Genomic DNA, 14,402 nt, shown 5'->3' on the forward strand with positions numbered 1-14,402 from the left:
ACACGGCGCGCTAAACGAAGGGGCTGCTCACTAAATTCCGAAAACCGATCTTCACCGAGGATGTACAGCATATATTATTACCACCAACTTTCAGATCACGCAATGATCGCCATTCAAAGATAAGGGAAATTAGTGCTCGTGCTGAGGCGTTCAGACAGTCGTTCAGTGATCGCGAGTGGAACAGAGGGGTTTGGGGGAGGGGGGGGGGGGGGCGGGGGGATATGACTTTGGCGCGAATTGTGCCCTCCGCCACACACCGCTACATTATACGCTTACTGAGGGCGACACGGAATAATTTAATTCGTACCTTCTGGGGAATATACGTTGTTTTTAGTACCTGCGACGAGATAAAACTGTGCGTGACATCAAGAGTCGAACCTATATCAAGACAGTGCGTTAGGAAATTCCCTGACCGAGCACATGTAACGCAGCGCACCAGAACTTTCATGTGCCACAGTCCTCCTCCCCTCTCCTAACCCAAGGACGGTGTCTTAGCAAAGGAGACTAATTCCTTATCACTTAACAGTTCTAAGGCTGCGTAGACACCAACCATTATTCTCAATTCTCCAGATGGTTGAAGGTTCTAGTGCCACAGCAGGGTGTCAGGGAGGCTCGTCGTAATTTGTTAATACGACATTTGAAACACGTTCAGAGTGTTTCAAATAAAAGAAAATACTTGCATCAGCACGCTAAATAACATACTGTACGTTATTTGACACACGTTCGTTCGTAGGCCCACCGTCATCCTCTTTTTTTTTTTTTTTTTTTTTGCTCGATATCATGAACTAGTTTAAAAATTACAAAGCACTTTTATCTGATCCATCTAAAGAAAATACGGGTGAAGAAGTGGTTGCATTCTGGAGGATTCACGAAAAAGTCACCACATGAGAGGTTGAATGTGTAAAGATTATCTGCAAAAAGCAAGTACATATGCGTCAAAGTGATGAAAAGCTTCCACTTCTTGTTGCTTAGTTATTGGCCGCAAAAGAAAAAGAACACAGGTTAAGTAGTTATATTTATTTTCACAATTATAAATAAGCATTTTATAAATCACTACTCTACACATAAGTATTTTTTTCAATTTGCATTGTTCTAATCTACAAATTATGGATCATTTATAACGTGTATTGAGGTAACTACAAACAATAAAACAAACATTCGTATTACAATGGTTCCGTTTAGAAATGTCCGCTGCTACATGAGTAAAGACTTCTTTAAGTCAAATATTTACACTCTTGATATCTCTGTAGACATCACTATGGCTTGAAAATAGTGAGTCTGCAAGGAACTCGAGGTGGCACTCCTTACAAATTGTAGTGATTTAGCTTTTTATAGGCTTATGCCTTTGTAAATGCGTAATTACGAAAAAATATCTTTGAATGTTACTAAGATTTTCGTTAACCTGCTACTTACAGTTTTCAGGAGGTGGACAGTAATTTTGGAATGAAGTGTTACGTCAGCTTCAAATCGACAACGTTCAACTATCAAAAATCAGAAGCAACGTATCATTCCATCTCCTTCAAAATTTTACCGAGTGCGTATGATGCGACAAACGACAATACCCTAAAAATTATTCTTCTCCGTCACTTTCTTTATGTTAACAGGAAACGGCAACACTCTCACATTTAAAAAATATCTAAAGCAACAACCGACAGATTAATGTCTGTTTTTTACGTATTTTGTCTCATTTCTACTATCATACGGGCGACTGATGCGAAAAAGGTTCACTGCGTTCTAATGGGTCCGTTTTATGCGTTGTGTACGAGCCTGTCATTTCTTAATTCCTACCAAAATCTTGTCGATGCTTTTAGATATTTATGGACTTTAAATATGACACCATAAATTATATGTGCGTAAGACTTCATCACTCTCTGAAATTTTTTTTCCAGATATGGAATGTTTTACAGCCATATAATTGTGTATACACTACCATCAGCCACTTAATTGTAAATGTATGTTTATTCTCGACATCGAACGTCCTCCATACTGTCTCGAATTGCTTTTATGATGATAAATGTATTAATTTTCACTTATTACGGAAGTTTTCGTTTCACTGTTCACAGCTGCAATGGGAAGTTCAATCCCGCCATCCTGTAGGATATCTTCCACAGACACAATGAACAATGGTGTAGGCGGTAAGCGCGTATTGTATTGTAAATTCTTACTTTTAAAAAAAATTGTTAACAATTTGAGTTTTTTCATGTTCGTATTTTGCGTTTAGTTTCGTGCTTACTATTAGATACTATAGACTCATATTTAGAGTCATACTGTGTGTGCGTCCTGATTCACCAAAAGCACACTTTTTAAAGTTCATGTCATCAGTTCTTTTGTCTGCCATTAAAACACAGTTACTCGCGTTTGTCAGAATTTGTCTCACTGAATGTGACCGGAAGATGATTTATTTCACTCTCAATTATGTAAAAAACCGTATATACTATTTACGAGCTACAAAACTTACTTCATTCGCAGTTACTGTCATGACTTATTTTTATTGTCGAATTAGTTTCAACGGGACACTTGTTTACGATTTCTATCCCACCTTCTGCAGTATTGTACTCAACTCTTAGATAATTCAAAACTCCGGACGAATATAAACGTCCTGATGGGTTAAAATTGTGTGCTGTACTGATTCTCGAATCTGGAACTCCTTACCCACTGAGCAGTACATGTACAACTTACAAGTTGTTCTCACAGCTTTAACTTTCATTCTCCCAGTGCCGCGACGAAGCTGTGAGAACGAGTCGTGAGCTGTACCCGGATAGCTCAGTCGGCAACAGCAATTCCCGCGGTGGACAAGGTGACTTGTTCGGTACTTGGTCCGGCACACAGTTTTAATATGCCATAACATTTCAGAATACCGCACGTTCCTCTGCAGAGTGAGATATTCGTACTGAAAAGCATTGAATGTCTGAAAAACCACACTTGTTATTGAAATAAGTACATTGAAGTATGATTTTCCAGTAGATAAAACAAGTAAATTTACAAGAAATACGCAGAGTGAAATTAAAGGATACCGACAAACTTTCAAAGATTGTAGAAACTCTGTTTTGGACCAAAAGTGAGTTGTGGAAGAACAGACATCTTATTTGATCCAGTGGCCATTCAATAGATTGCTGTAATGGTTTAATGACGTTAGCCGCATTTGCAAATGGATCGATGGTAATAGGTGAAAGTTTGTTTCAGACCGGGGCTCGAACCCGTATCTCCCGCTCAACGCGAGCGGCCGCCTCAACCGCATCGGCCATCCGAGCACACTTCCCATCCAGCCTAGGTTCCAAACCTGTTACGCTCCTACCCATTAACCCCTTACAGTTCCAGATTCCCGTAAGAGATCGGGTGTCGACGACCAATGATCCTGTCTTCGGTGCGGATGCACGCCATGCCCGAGCTCTCTCGGAAACAGGGACTGCGAGTAAGTGATTCATGGGTATGCGACGCAAAGTCTGTAACAGGCTGGGAATTTGGGTTGAATCGGAAGCATGCTCAGATAGCCGAGGAGGTAAAGGCGACTGTTCACGTTAAGCGGGAGATCCGGGGTGGAGTGGCGGTCCGACACAAACTTTTAAGTGATACCGCTTATTTCAATGTCCAAATGCGGTTACAGTCATTAAAACTTTGGAAAAATGAGTTTAGGAAGAGATGTCGGGAATAGTCATCCAGCGATCGACAGAGAGTCGAAATTACAGGGGAAAAACGCTACCAATAGTCCTTTCGACAGCAAACATCTGAAAGCACTGAAGACCTTAGATTGCGCCGAAGGCGTCCACGGCTATCACAACTCTGCTTGGAATTTGGGAGCGAAAAATCTCATCTCATCCATCTGTCAGAGGGTTAATCCCTGTAGACGCTCTGTACCTCTGTTGCATGATTTCCAGACATGGCTTTGCTCAAGATGCCCTTTATGATCCCTCTAAGTCAGTATCGCACTTTTATTACTAGTGTGTATTTGATTAAGAAGAGATCGGCACTCTTTTGGACAGACGAACTTCACACCTGAAAAATGCGGCGGAGACAACTTCAGAGATGGTAACAAGTCCCATGAAGGTGTTTTACATAGGGTGAGCAGAAATTAAAAGTCTTAGAAAATATTTCATGTCCCTTAAGATAGGCAACCCGGCTTACGCCATTCATACCTGGAGCACATGGTGTAGGTTGGGTTGCCTATCTTAAGGTGTACGAAATATTTTCTGGGGCAGTTCAGTTCTGACACAAGTCTATATAGCGAGTGTTTGCGCGCAAATTATTAATGATTCCTGATGGAGTGCCAGACACTGAACCACCGTGCAGGTGTCTCGTTAAGCAGAAGAAGTGAAGCGGGTGAGTGAGGCTGTTAGGTCCTGCGGGTTCCCTGAGACAGACGCCGTGGAGTGGCTCCACGGCAGAGCACGGTGGAGAGACTACTCGTCGTAGTCGTCGTAGTCGGGGTCCCGGCAGGCCGGGATGGGTGGGCAGTCTGCGGTGGCGCACTGCACCTGGTGCAGGTAGCACTCGCGGCCCGGCGGACACTCGTGCACCGAGCACGCGTTCGCCGCCGGCGAGCACCGGTCCGCGTCTGCAACAACAACAACAACAACAAAAAATCACGCACACTGTACTGTAAAGTTTCTCCTCCCTACACGCTACACAAATGTTCCAGAGAAACTACCTGCCTTCCGCATGGAACACGCCTATCTCACCACTGACTACTACTGTTAGACCCATACGGTTACTGTCAACAAGTATGGGCCTGAAGATGACGATGCAACAACACCGAAACTAGTTGCCAATAAAACCAACACCTTAATACAGCTGGAGGAATTACGTCATTTTTAACATATATTATACCACCTGACGTCGCAAGTCGTCCGTTTTAATTATGGATATACAAAAATGAATTAAGCGTGTAATTCATAACTATTAAGAGGTTTGCGTCAAGCAGACGTCTAAAATAAGATGACCGTACAAAATATTAGTTACCCTAAGCCATACCCAAGTTTGATACGGTGGCTATGATAAGTAGCAAGAGAATCGCTGCTCAGAATTATGTCAAACTTTAAAATCACGTTTTGACACGGGGGGAAACGTCATGGAACAAAAAACCGAATATTTGACCAATAGAGCTACATCCATACTCCGCAAGCCACCTGACAGTGTGTAGCGGAGGGTACCTTGAGTACCTCTATCGGTTCTCCCTTCTATTCCAGTCTCCTATTGTTCGTCGAAAGAACGATTGTCGGTATGCCTCTCTGTGGGCTCTAATCTCTCTGATTTTATCCTCATGGTCTCTTCGCGAGATATACGCAGGAGGAAGCAATATACTGCTTGACTCCTCGGTGAAGGTATGTTCTCGAAACTTCAACAAAAGCCCGTACCGAGCTACTGAGCGTCTCTCCTGCAGAGTCTTCCACTGGAGTTTATCTATCATCTCCGTAACGCTTTCGCGATTACTAAATGATCCTGCAACGAAGCGCGCTGCTCTCCATTGGATCTTCTCTATCTCTTCTATCAACCCTATCTGGTACGGATCCCACACTGCTGAGCAGTATTCAAGCAGTGGGCAAACAAGTGTACTGTAACCTACTTGATTTGTTTTCGGATTGCATTTCCTTTGGATTCTTCCAATGAATCTCAGTCTGGCATCCGCTTTACCGACGATCAACTTTATATGATCATTCCATTTTAAATCACTCCTAATGCGTACTCCCAGATAATTTATGGCATTAACTGCTTCCATTTGCTGACCTGCTATATTGTAGCTAAATGATAAGGGATCTTTCTTTCTATGTATTCGCAGCACATTACACTTGTCTACATTGAGATTCAATTGCCATTCCCTGCACCATGCGTCAATTCGCTGCAGATCCTCCTGCATTTCAGTACAATTTTCCATTGTTACAACCTCGCGATATACCACAGCATCATCCACAAAAAGCCTCAGTGAACTTCCGATGTTATCCACAAGGTCATTTATGTATACTGTGAACAGCAACGGTCCTACGACTCCCCTGCGGCACACCTGAAATCACTCTTACTTCGGAAGACTTCTCTCCATTGAGAATGACATGTTGCGTTCTGTTATCCAATCACACAATTGGTCTGATAGTCCATATGCTCTTACTTTGTTCATTAAACGACTGTGGGGAACTGTATCGAACGCCTTGCGGAAGTCAAGAAACACGGCATCTACCTGTGAACCCGTGTCTATGGCCCTGTGAGTCTCGTGGACGAATAGCGCTAGCTGGGTTTCACACGATCGTCTTTTTCGAAACCCATGCTGATTCCTACAGAGTAGATTTCTAGTCTCCAGAAAAGTCATTATACTCGAACATAATACGTGTTCCAAAATTCTACAACTGATCGGCGTTAGAGATATAGATGGCGCTGTAAGCGTCATAATACGCACGCCAACAGACTAATGGCACACTGCTCTTCCTCTGTTTGCTACCGCGACGCCTCACATAACTGTCTCCGCGAAGGATCGCGTGCTGCTGGTAAACCACCTTTACAAGAACTGTGACTATGCCCCAGTATCCCTGCTGAAGTTCTGGATACTGAAGGGTACGAAAAAAGGCTTGTGCCCGTGACCGCTAATACTCTGGGGTAAGTGATTACAAAATTCGAAAAGAGGTCCTGAAGTGCAGTCTAACAGAGGGAGGAAAGCAGTTATTCTGACGTCTGTCGAAGATGTGGCCACAGCACTGGGAGACATGTCAAGCAGTGATGTGCAAACATGGAGTGCACAGGGAACTGCCGGAACATTGGACATGCCCGCGAGCACAAGGCATAAAATCCTACAAAACATCCTGCATTCGTATTCATACAAAATCATCCGTGTTCAGGAGTTGCTTCCTACTGACGTGCTAGAAAGACAAATTTTCGCTCGGGAAGTGGACAATGAATGGCCATGGAACATTCTGTAGACAGACGAAGGCAATTTTCATCTCCAAAGACACGTTAATACGCAGACTTGCAGAATATGGGAAACAGAAAAACAGCATGCACATCAACTCGTAGCACTTTATTCTGCAAAGATGACTGTGTGGCGCGGGCTGACGGCATTGTTTACCGTAGGTCCGTATTTTTTCGGGAGATTCGTCCTGCGGGTCCTGTTACCTGTACCATTGTAACTAACCTGTTTCTATGGGTTATTACGTTAAGATTAGGGTCGCCACCGACTCTAACCATACAACTAATCAAACGTTTGGCCTAATCGGAAAATAAATTAATTTGATCACAGATCAAAAACTCATAAAAATGCATACGTCTTGATATTGCTCACAGGGGATCCGATGTAATTAATAGTATTGCCTGTGCACTGTTCACGAGAGTCAAACATTTAATATAAAATAGAAAATGCATGGACACTGTGTATAGGATCAGCTCCCAGCAACACACCTGAATATAAGACTTAATCTAAACCATTTGTTTTAAAATAAAAGGGGAAACTACTCATTGGACCTGTGCGTAAGGAAACGCGTTGGATGTGTTAACCGGGAAAGCTATGAGGCGAGTGGCTTAGGTGCAAAAACCTCGGAGTACAAGAGAAAATTGTGGATAAAATCATTTATTCCTAAGATATGGATGTGAGGCATGTATACAATTCCTGATAACATTAATTCCTAAAACATTAAAGAAAAGCATCGATACATTCAACGTTATAATCTACACCTAAAAGCACTGGTGTGAATCATTCCTTAGGATTCTTCCAATGAATCTCAGTCTGGTATCTGCTTTACCGACAATTAATTTTATATGGTCATTCCATTTTAAATCGCTCCTAATGCCTAGTCCCAGATAATTTATGGCATTAACTGCTTCCAGTTGCTGACCTGCTATATTGTAGCTAAATGATAAGGGATCTTTCTTTCTATGTATTCGCAGCACATTACACTTGTCTACATTGAGATTCAATTGCCATTCCCTGCACCATGCGTCCATTCGCTGCTGATCCTCCTGCATTTCAGTACAATTTTCCATTGTTACAATCTCTCGATATACCACAGCATCATCCGCAAAAAGCCTCAGTGAACTTACGATGTCTTACACAAGGTCATTTATGTATATTGTGAATAGCAACGGTCCTACGAAACTCCCCTGCGGCACACCTGAAATCACTCTTACTTCGGAAGACTTCTCTCGATTGAGAATGACATGCTGTGTTCTGTAATCTAGGAACTCCTCAACCCAATCACACAATTGGTCTGATAGTCCATATGTTCTTACTTTGTTCATTAAACGACTGTGGGGAACTGTATCGAACGCCTTGCGGAAGTCAAAAAACACGGCATCTACCTGTGAACCCGTGTCTATGGCCCTCTGAGTCTCGTGGACGAAAAGCGCGAGCTGGGTTTCACACGACCATCTTTTTCGAAACCCATGCTGACTCCTACAGATGCCAGAGTGAGATTCATTGGAAGAATCCTAAGGAAATGCAAATCGAAAATAAAGGAAGTAGGTTACAGTACGCTTGTTCGCCCACTGCTTGAATACTGCTCAGCAGTGTGGGATCCGTACCAGATAGGGTTGATAGAAGGGATAGAGAAGATCCAACGGAGAGCAGCGCGGTTCGTTACAGAATCATTTAGAAATCGCGAAAGCGTTACGGAGATGATAGATAAACTCCAGTGGAAGACTCTGCAGGAGAGACGCTCAGTAGCTCGGTACGAGCTTTTGTTGAAGTTTCGCGAACATACCTTCACCGAGGAGTCAAGCAGTATATTGCTCCCTCCTACGTATATCTCGCGAAGAGACCATCAGGATAAAATCAGAGAGAGCCCACATACAGGCATACCGACAATCCTTCTTTCCACGAACAATACCAGACTGGAATAGAAGGGAGAACCGACGGAGGTACTCAAGGTACCCTCCGCCACACACCGTCAGGTGGCTTGCGGAGTATGGATGTAGATGTAGAACTGCTGCTGAATCTGTATGACTATCGCAGACTTTCTGCAGCAGACTACGCCACCGTCTAGCAACGTGACACACAACCACATTCATTCAATCACACTACTATGAGAGTTATGAAAAAAGAGAAACAAGGAAAAGAAAGAGAAATGCCAGTGAAAGTGGGCTACCGAACTAATGAAAGGTGGCTACAGGACCCTTTCACCATCATTGGTAAACGCTATGAGAATCTTCTGAGCACCAACATCATTCTAACCCTTCAATAGCGTGGATGTGTGGCTAGGATCATTATTGTGCAAGATGAAGCTCCTCCGCACATTGCACAGCCAGTCAAACGACTACTCCACGGGCATTTCAGAAATGCTAGAATTATCAACCATCAGCTGTCATTTCGCTGCAGTATGACCGTCCGGATCACTTGATCTTACTCTGTATGAGTTGTGACTGTGGGGTTATCTGAAAGATGGTATGTTGGGTGCTCAAATTATGAATGTAGCTGAATTGAAGGCACGCATTGTGCAACGCATTCTGAACATGACCCCTGAAGCCATCCGATCTATTGTGGAACATGCTGTTCCTGGATTTCAACTTACGGCAGAAAAAGGTTGACAGCATATTGAACATGTCTTGCGCCAGTCTCACGAGAGTTAAAAGCCTATGTAATTTTGCTTTTTATGCGGTTTTTGTCCCAGCACAACTAAAAAACCGATTTTTCCCGTCCGATGTGGCACAACCTTGCCGTGCTGGATGGGTTTACCTAACTAACAGTGCCACAAGTGTTCGCTGCCGAATGTGTGCAGTCGTGTACATTCAGCAGTACGGGTGGTGTAATGTGCAACTCAAACCATTGCCGTCGTATTGCGATTCAGCTGTCATTTGTAGCTGACCCCATTTACGTTGTCTACAGCGCCATCTATTAGTAAAATAATCGTTATTTTTTTTCATGACGCTTCCCCTTGCGTCAGTAATATGCTGTTCACATTTGATGTCATTCTGAGCAGTGGTTCTGTTTCTACAACTTTTTGACACTGGAACTTTAGTTATGGACACTCTGCATATCTAAATCACTTTCCTTCCCAGCAGCCTTGCTTCCAGCCTTTCAGTCCATCTTTTTTCGACGAAGAGAAACGCTATCTGATCAAAAGCATCCGAAATCCCTTTAGTAGACATTTTATGTGGTGTGGCCAACATTCGCGTTTATGCAGGTTTGAACTCCGCAGGAAACAATTTCAGTGAGGTGTGTGGATGTCTGTGGAGGAATGGCAGCCCATTCTTCTTCGACAGCAGAAACCAGAGAAGGCAGTGATGTTGGATGCTTCCGCCTGGTGCGTAGTCGACGTTCTGACTCTTGCCGTCACATTCAGGCTTGAACTCTGGCGGATCAGTCCACTTCAAGAAAGTTGTCCTCCACAAACCACTGCCTCGCAGATGCAACTTTATGCCAGGATACATACAAACAGTCATCGTCCCCAAACTGTTTCTCTACTGTACGCAGTACACAGTGCTGTAATTAAAGTGTTTCCACATCTTCCCGCATTTAGCGTTTTTTTAAACGCAACAAGGTAGCCAAACCCTAAACACGAGAAACACCCCAAATACCATAACACCAACTCTTCTGCCTTTCACATGATGGCATGTAAAAATTATCCAGGCATTCGATAAACCCAAACCCATGCATCGCATTCATCTACATATACACGATTAGTCTGCAATTCACAACTAAGAGCGTGGTAGAGGGTTCATCGAACCACCTTCAAGCTAAATCTTTACGGTTCCACATTAACAGCGCGTGCGAAAAACGATCACTTAAATCTTTCTATGCGAGCTCTGATTTCTCTTATTTTATCATGATGCCATGCGGTGGGAACCAACAGAATGTTTTCGCGTTCGCGATAATACAAAACTAGCTACCATCCACTGAAGTTTTTCAACGTCCTCCGTCAGTTCCATCTGATGCGGATTCCACACCGCATAGCAATACTCCAGAAGAGCGCGGACAAGCGTGGTGTACATAGTCTCTTTACTCGATCTGTTGCATTTTCTAAGTGTTCAATCAATAAATCGCAGTCCTTGGTTTGGTCATTCCAACTGAAGTTATTCGTAATTGTTATCCCTAAGTATTTAGTTGAATTTACAGCCTTAAGATATGTGTGATTTATCGTGTAACAAATTTAGTGGATTTCTTTTAGTACTCATGTGGATAACCTGTCAATTTTCATTATTTAGAGTAAATTGCCACTTTTTGCATAGCTATCTTCTCTAAATCATTTTTCAGTTGTTTTTGGTCATATGATGACTTTACAAGAGGGTATATGACAGCATCATCTGCAAACAATCTGAGAGGGCTCCTCAGATTGTCTCCTATGTCGTTTATATAGATGAGGAACAGCAAACAGTCCGTAACACTTTCTTGGAAAACGCCAGATATTACTTATGTTTTACTCGATGACTTTCGTCAATTGCTATGAACCGTGACCTACCTGACACGAACTCCCGAATCCAGTCGCACAACTAAGACGATACTCCATAAGCACTTATTTGATTAGAAGATGCTTGTGAGGAACGGCGTCGAAAGCCTCCTAATTATCTAAAAACACGGAATCAATTACTTCGTGAGGATAGAGCGCTTGTATTTCACAAAAACGATTTTTTCTTGAGTCCGTGCTGACGATTAGTCAATAAATCGTTTTCTTCGATGTAACTGATAACGTCCTAACACAGAATATGTTCCAAAACCCTGCTTCAAACTGACGTTAGTGATGTGTGTCTGTAATTCAGCGGATTACTTCTGTTTCTTTTCTTGGGTAGTGGTGTGACTGCTGCAACTTTCCAGTCTTAGGTACAGATCTTTCGATGAGCGAGCGTTTGTATATCATTGTTAGATATGGACCTATTTTATCGGCATACTCTGAAAGGAACGTGACTGGTATGCAGTCTGGACCGGAAGCCTTGCCTTTATTAAGTGATATAAGCTACTTCACTACACAGAGCATATCTACTTCTAAGTTACTCATGTTGGCAGTTCTTCTAGATTCGAATTCTGGAATATTTACTTCGTTCTCTTTGGTGGATGAGTTATGGAAAACCGTGTTTAGCAACTCCCTACTTTAAGTCATCAGCGACATAACCACTGTTACCGCGCAGTGAAGCTATTGGTTGCGTGTTGCCACTTTACATATGACCAGAACCCCTTTGGGTTTTCTGCCAGATTTCGAGACAGCTTTTCGTTGACGAAATTATTAAAAGCATCTCCCATTGAAGTTCACGTTAATTTTCGAGTTGCTATAAAATTTCGCCAATCTTGGGGATTTTGCGTGATTGACACTCCAAATCACTAGTTTCCAGTCATCCAGTGTCCAGTGGTAACGTTATTTACACCACCCCAATTGTCGCTTAGCATTGGCTTAGGGGACCTTCTGACCATTCTACCCCGTTATTTTTAACTCCCTACGCACAGTCATTGTGCTAGCTGCACTTTGCCTCTCACGATTGATTCCTTCCGCTGATTTCACTAGGTATTTTTACAACTACCTGCTGCAAAGCTCGACGGTACCCGTCCGTCAGTACATGTCGTCTCCCTCCCTTTGTTTAGCTGCGATTGTTCCGTCACGTTTCCACTTCACAGTCACATCAGAAACAGTCGACTTGGGCAGCTTTAGACGGGATGAAATGTCCCTGATGCATTTGTTACTCAGCTCGTTCGAAGTCACGGTTTTCCCGACCTACCCGTCATGCTGTTACTGCTTGACATTGACAACACAGTGCTCTCCGCCTCCTTTCGTACTGGCGGGTCTGCCTCTAGTGACATCTAGTTGGCTATTCCACATTAAACAGGCGTGTCCGGATGCTTTTGGCCACATCGTGTGTATATTAAGCATTTTTGTTTTCATGGCAGCTTCTGTATTATTGACGATCTACATACGAATCTAGGGAATAAAAAATTATCTATCTACCAAATAAAAAGAACACGAAAGTATCGAATCAAAGGAACACATACTACGCGAACAAATATTTTCAATGATGACCAACATTCTTACTCTTCAGCATGTGACACAAGTTTCAGTGTGAAATACGACATAAAAATAAATTACCCTAATTTAAGTGGTAGCCTTGTGGTCAGGCTCCTTGCCTTTGGACAAGTTACAGTCGAGATATCTTTGGAGTTTTTAAAGGACACGTGGTAAGGAAAAAATAGGAGACACCCTAACTAACGTAACATCACTTTCCGTCCTTTTATTCTTTTCCATTCACTGTGGCCCGTTACGCTAGATCAAAAAAGAAACGAATCACGGCGACTTGCTTGCGGTTCTGCCGTTGTGATCGATGTGTAATTGCTTCAACCAAAAATGGCTGCTGTCAAGGGCGTTCATACAATATTTTGTAGGGGTGGACTACACCTGGAAATGTAGTGTATTTTTAATATTTTGAAAGACGAATGGCGATCTGTAAGTAGCCAGAACATTTTTTTAGATCCTATCATGTTAAAAAGCAGTGTAATAGCGACTTTTAAAACGTTTTCTTGAAAGAAAAATACCTGAATACACCATATCTTTCCTTTCCCTGAGACCTACGGGAGAGGGGGCGCGGCCCCACCTTCTCCAAATGTACTGGCGGCCTTCGCTGCTGTCGATAATGGACTTCAGCTAGCAACTGATTCTCGAACAATGGAAACTATTACATCTCAAATGAAGTTAAAACTATTATACACAGCTAGTTACACAAGGCGGTAGAACCTGTTGCTACCACGTTAAGTGTAGCAAATGCCTGAATTTAGCTATATCTTCGTTCAGGTAAGATCTAGGTTTCACTCCTCAAAATGCTACTGACAGGCATGCAACTTCCACTGCAGTGCTGCGAATCTAATTTCAATACATTAGGCAAGGAAAGTACGTACTGGTACTAATGGCAGTTTTGTATCCAGAATGATAAAAGTCTTTGTTTCTGATGTGATGTACGCCGCAGTAGCTACCAGCACATCAAGTACAGGGCTCACGAGTTTACCTCACGTTCTCAGATAAGTTGAAGTATCAAAGATATACAACAACTGATTTGTGTATCGCAGAGCAGATACTTCAAGTGTCAAAACGCGTATTTTTCTTCTAAGCTAAGTCTCCTGTTTAGTATATTTAGCGTTTCTATATGCGATCACCACCACTACCATTTTCTTCTTAAATATTCATTAATTTCCCCTTCTCCATTCTATGCAGACTTTTAATATTTTTTACTACATGTAACTGTATATGAGTATGTCCATTTTCCCATTACTGTCCTATATCTATTACGAGGCGATGTTGACCACAACATTCTTGGTGTGTTCCAATGGTTTTCACCTGCGCAGCACACGGGAAAAAATTTTCAAGCAGTTCTTTCTATGACACACATTGTTGTTTTACCTGCCTAACATTTGGTTACCACAGACATCTAAGTTATTGGCAATATTTTATATTACTGGCTATAATACAGTGAAGAAGTTTAACAAAATTCAACATAGCGAAATATTTTTTCGTATAAAAATA

At 42.5% G+C, this 14,402-nt stretch overlaps 1 protein-coding gene across 1 annotated transcript in view; it reads right to left on the bottom strand.

Moving 5' to 3' along the window:
• Nucleotides 1-2,418: 2,418 nt before the first annotated feature.
• LOC126262744 (dickkopf-related protein 3-like) overlaps nt 2,419-14,402 on the bottom strand; it is a 171,965-nt gene continuing 159,981 nt past the window's right edge. The window contains exon 4 of the mRNA XM_049959553.1: nt 2,419-4,552. Coding sequence (XP_049815510.1) covers nt 4,398-4,552 — 155 coding nt within the window. The 3' untranslated portion in view covers nt 2,419-4,397. The remainder of the gene's footprint in view (nt 4,553-14,402) is intronic.

The sequence above is a fragment of the Schistocerca nitens genome, chromosome 6 (genome assembly GCF_023898315.1).
Source record: "Schistocerca nitens isolate TAMUIC-IGC-003100 chromosome 6, iqSchNite1.1, whole genome shotgun sequence".
Classification (NCBI taxonomy): Eukaryota; Metazoa; Arthropoda; class Insecta; order Orthoptera; family Acrididae; genus Schistocerca; species Schistocerca nitens.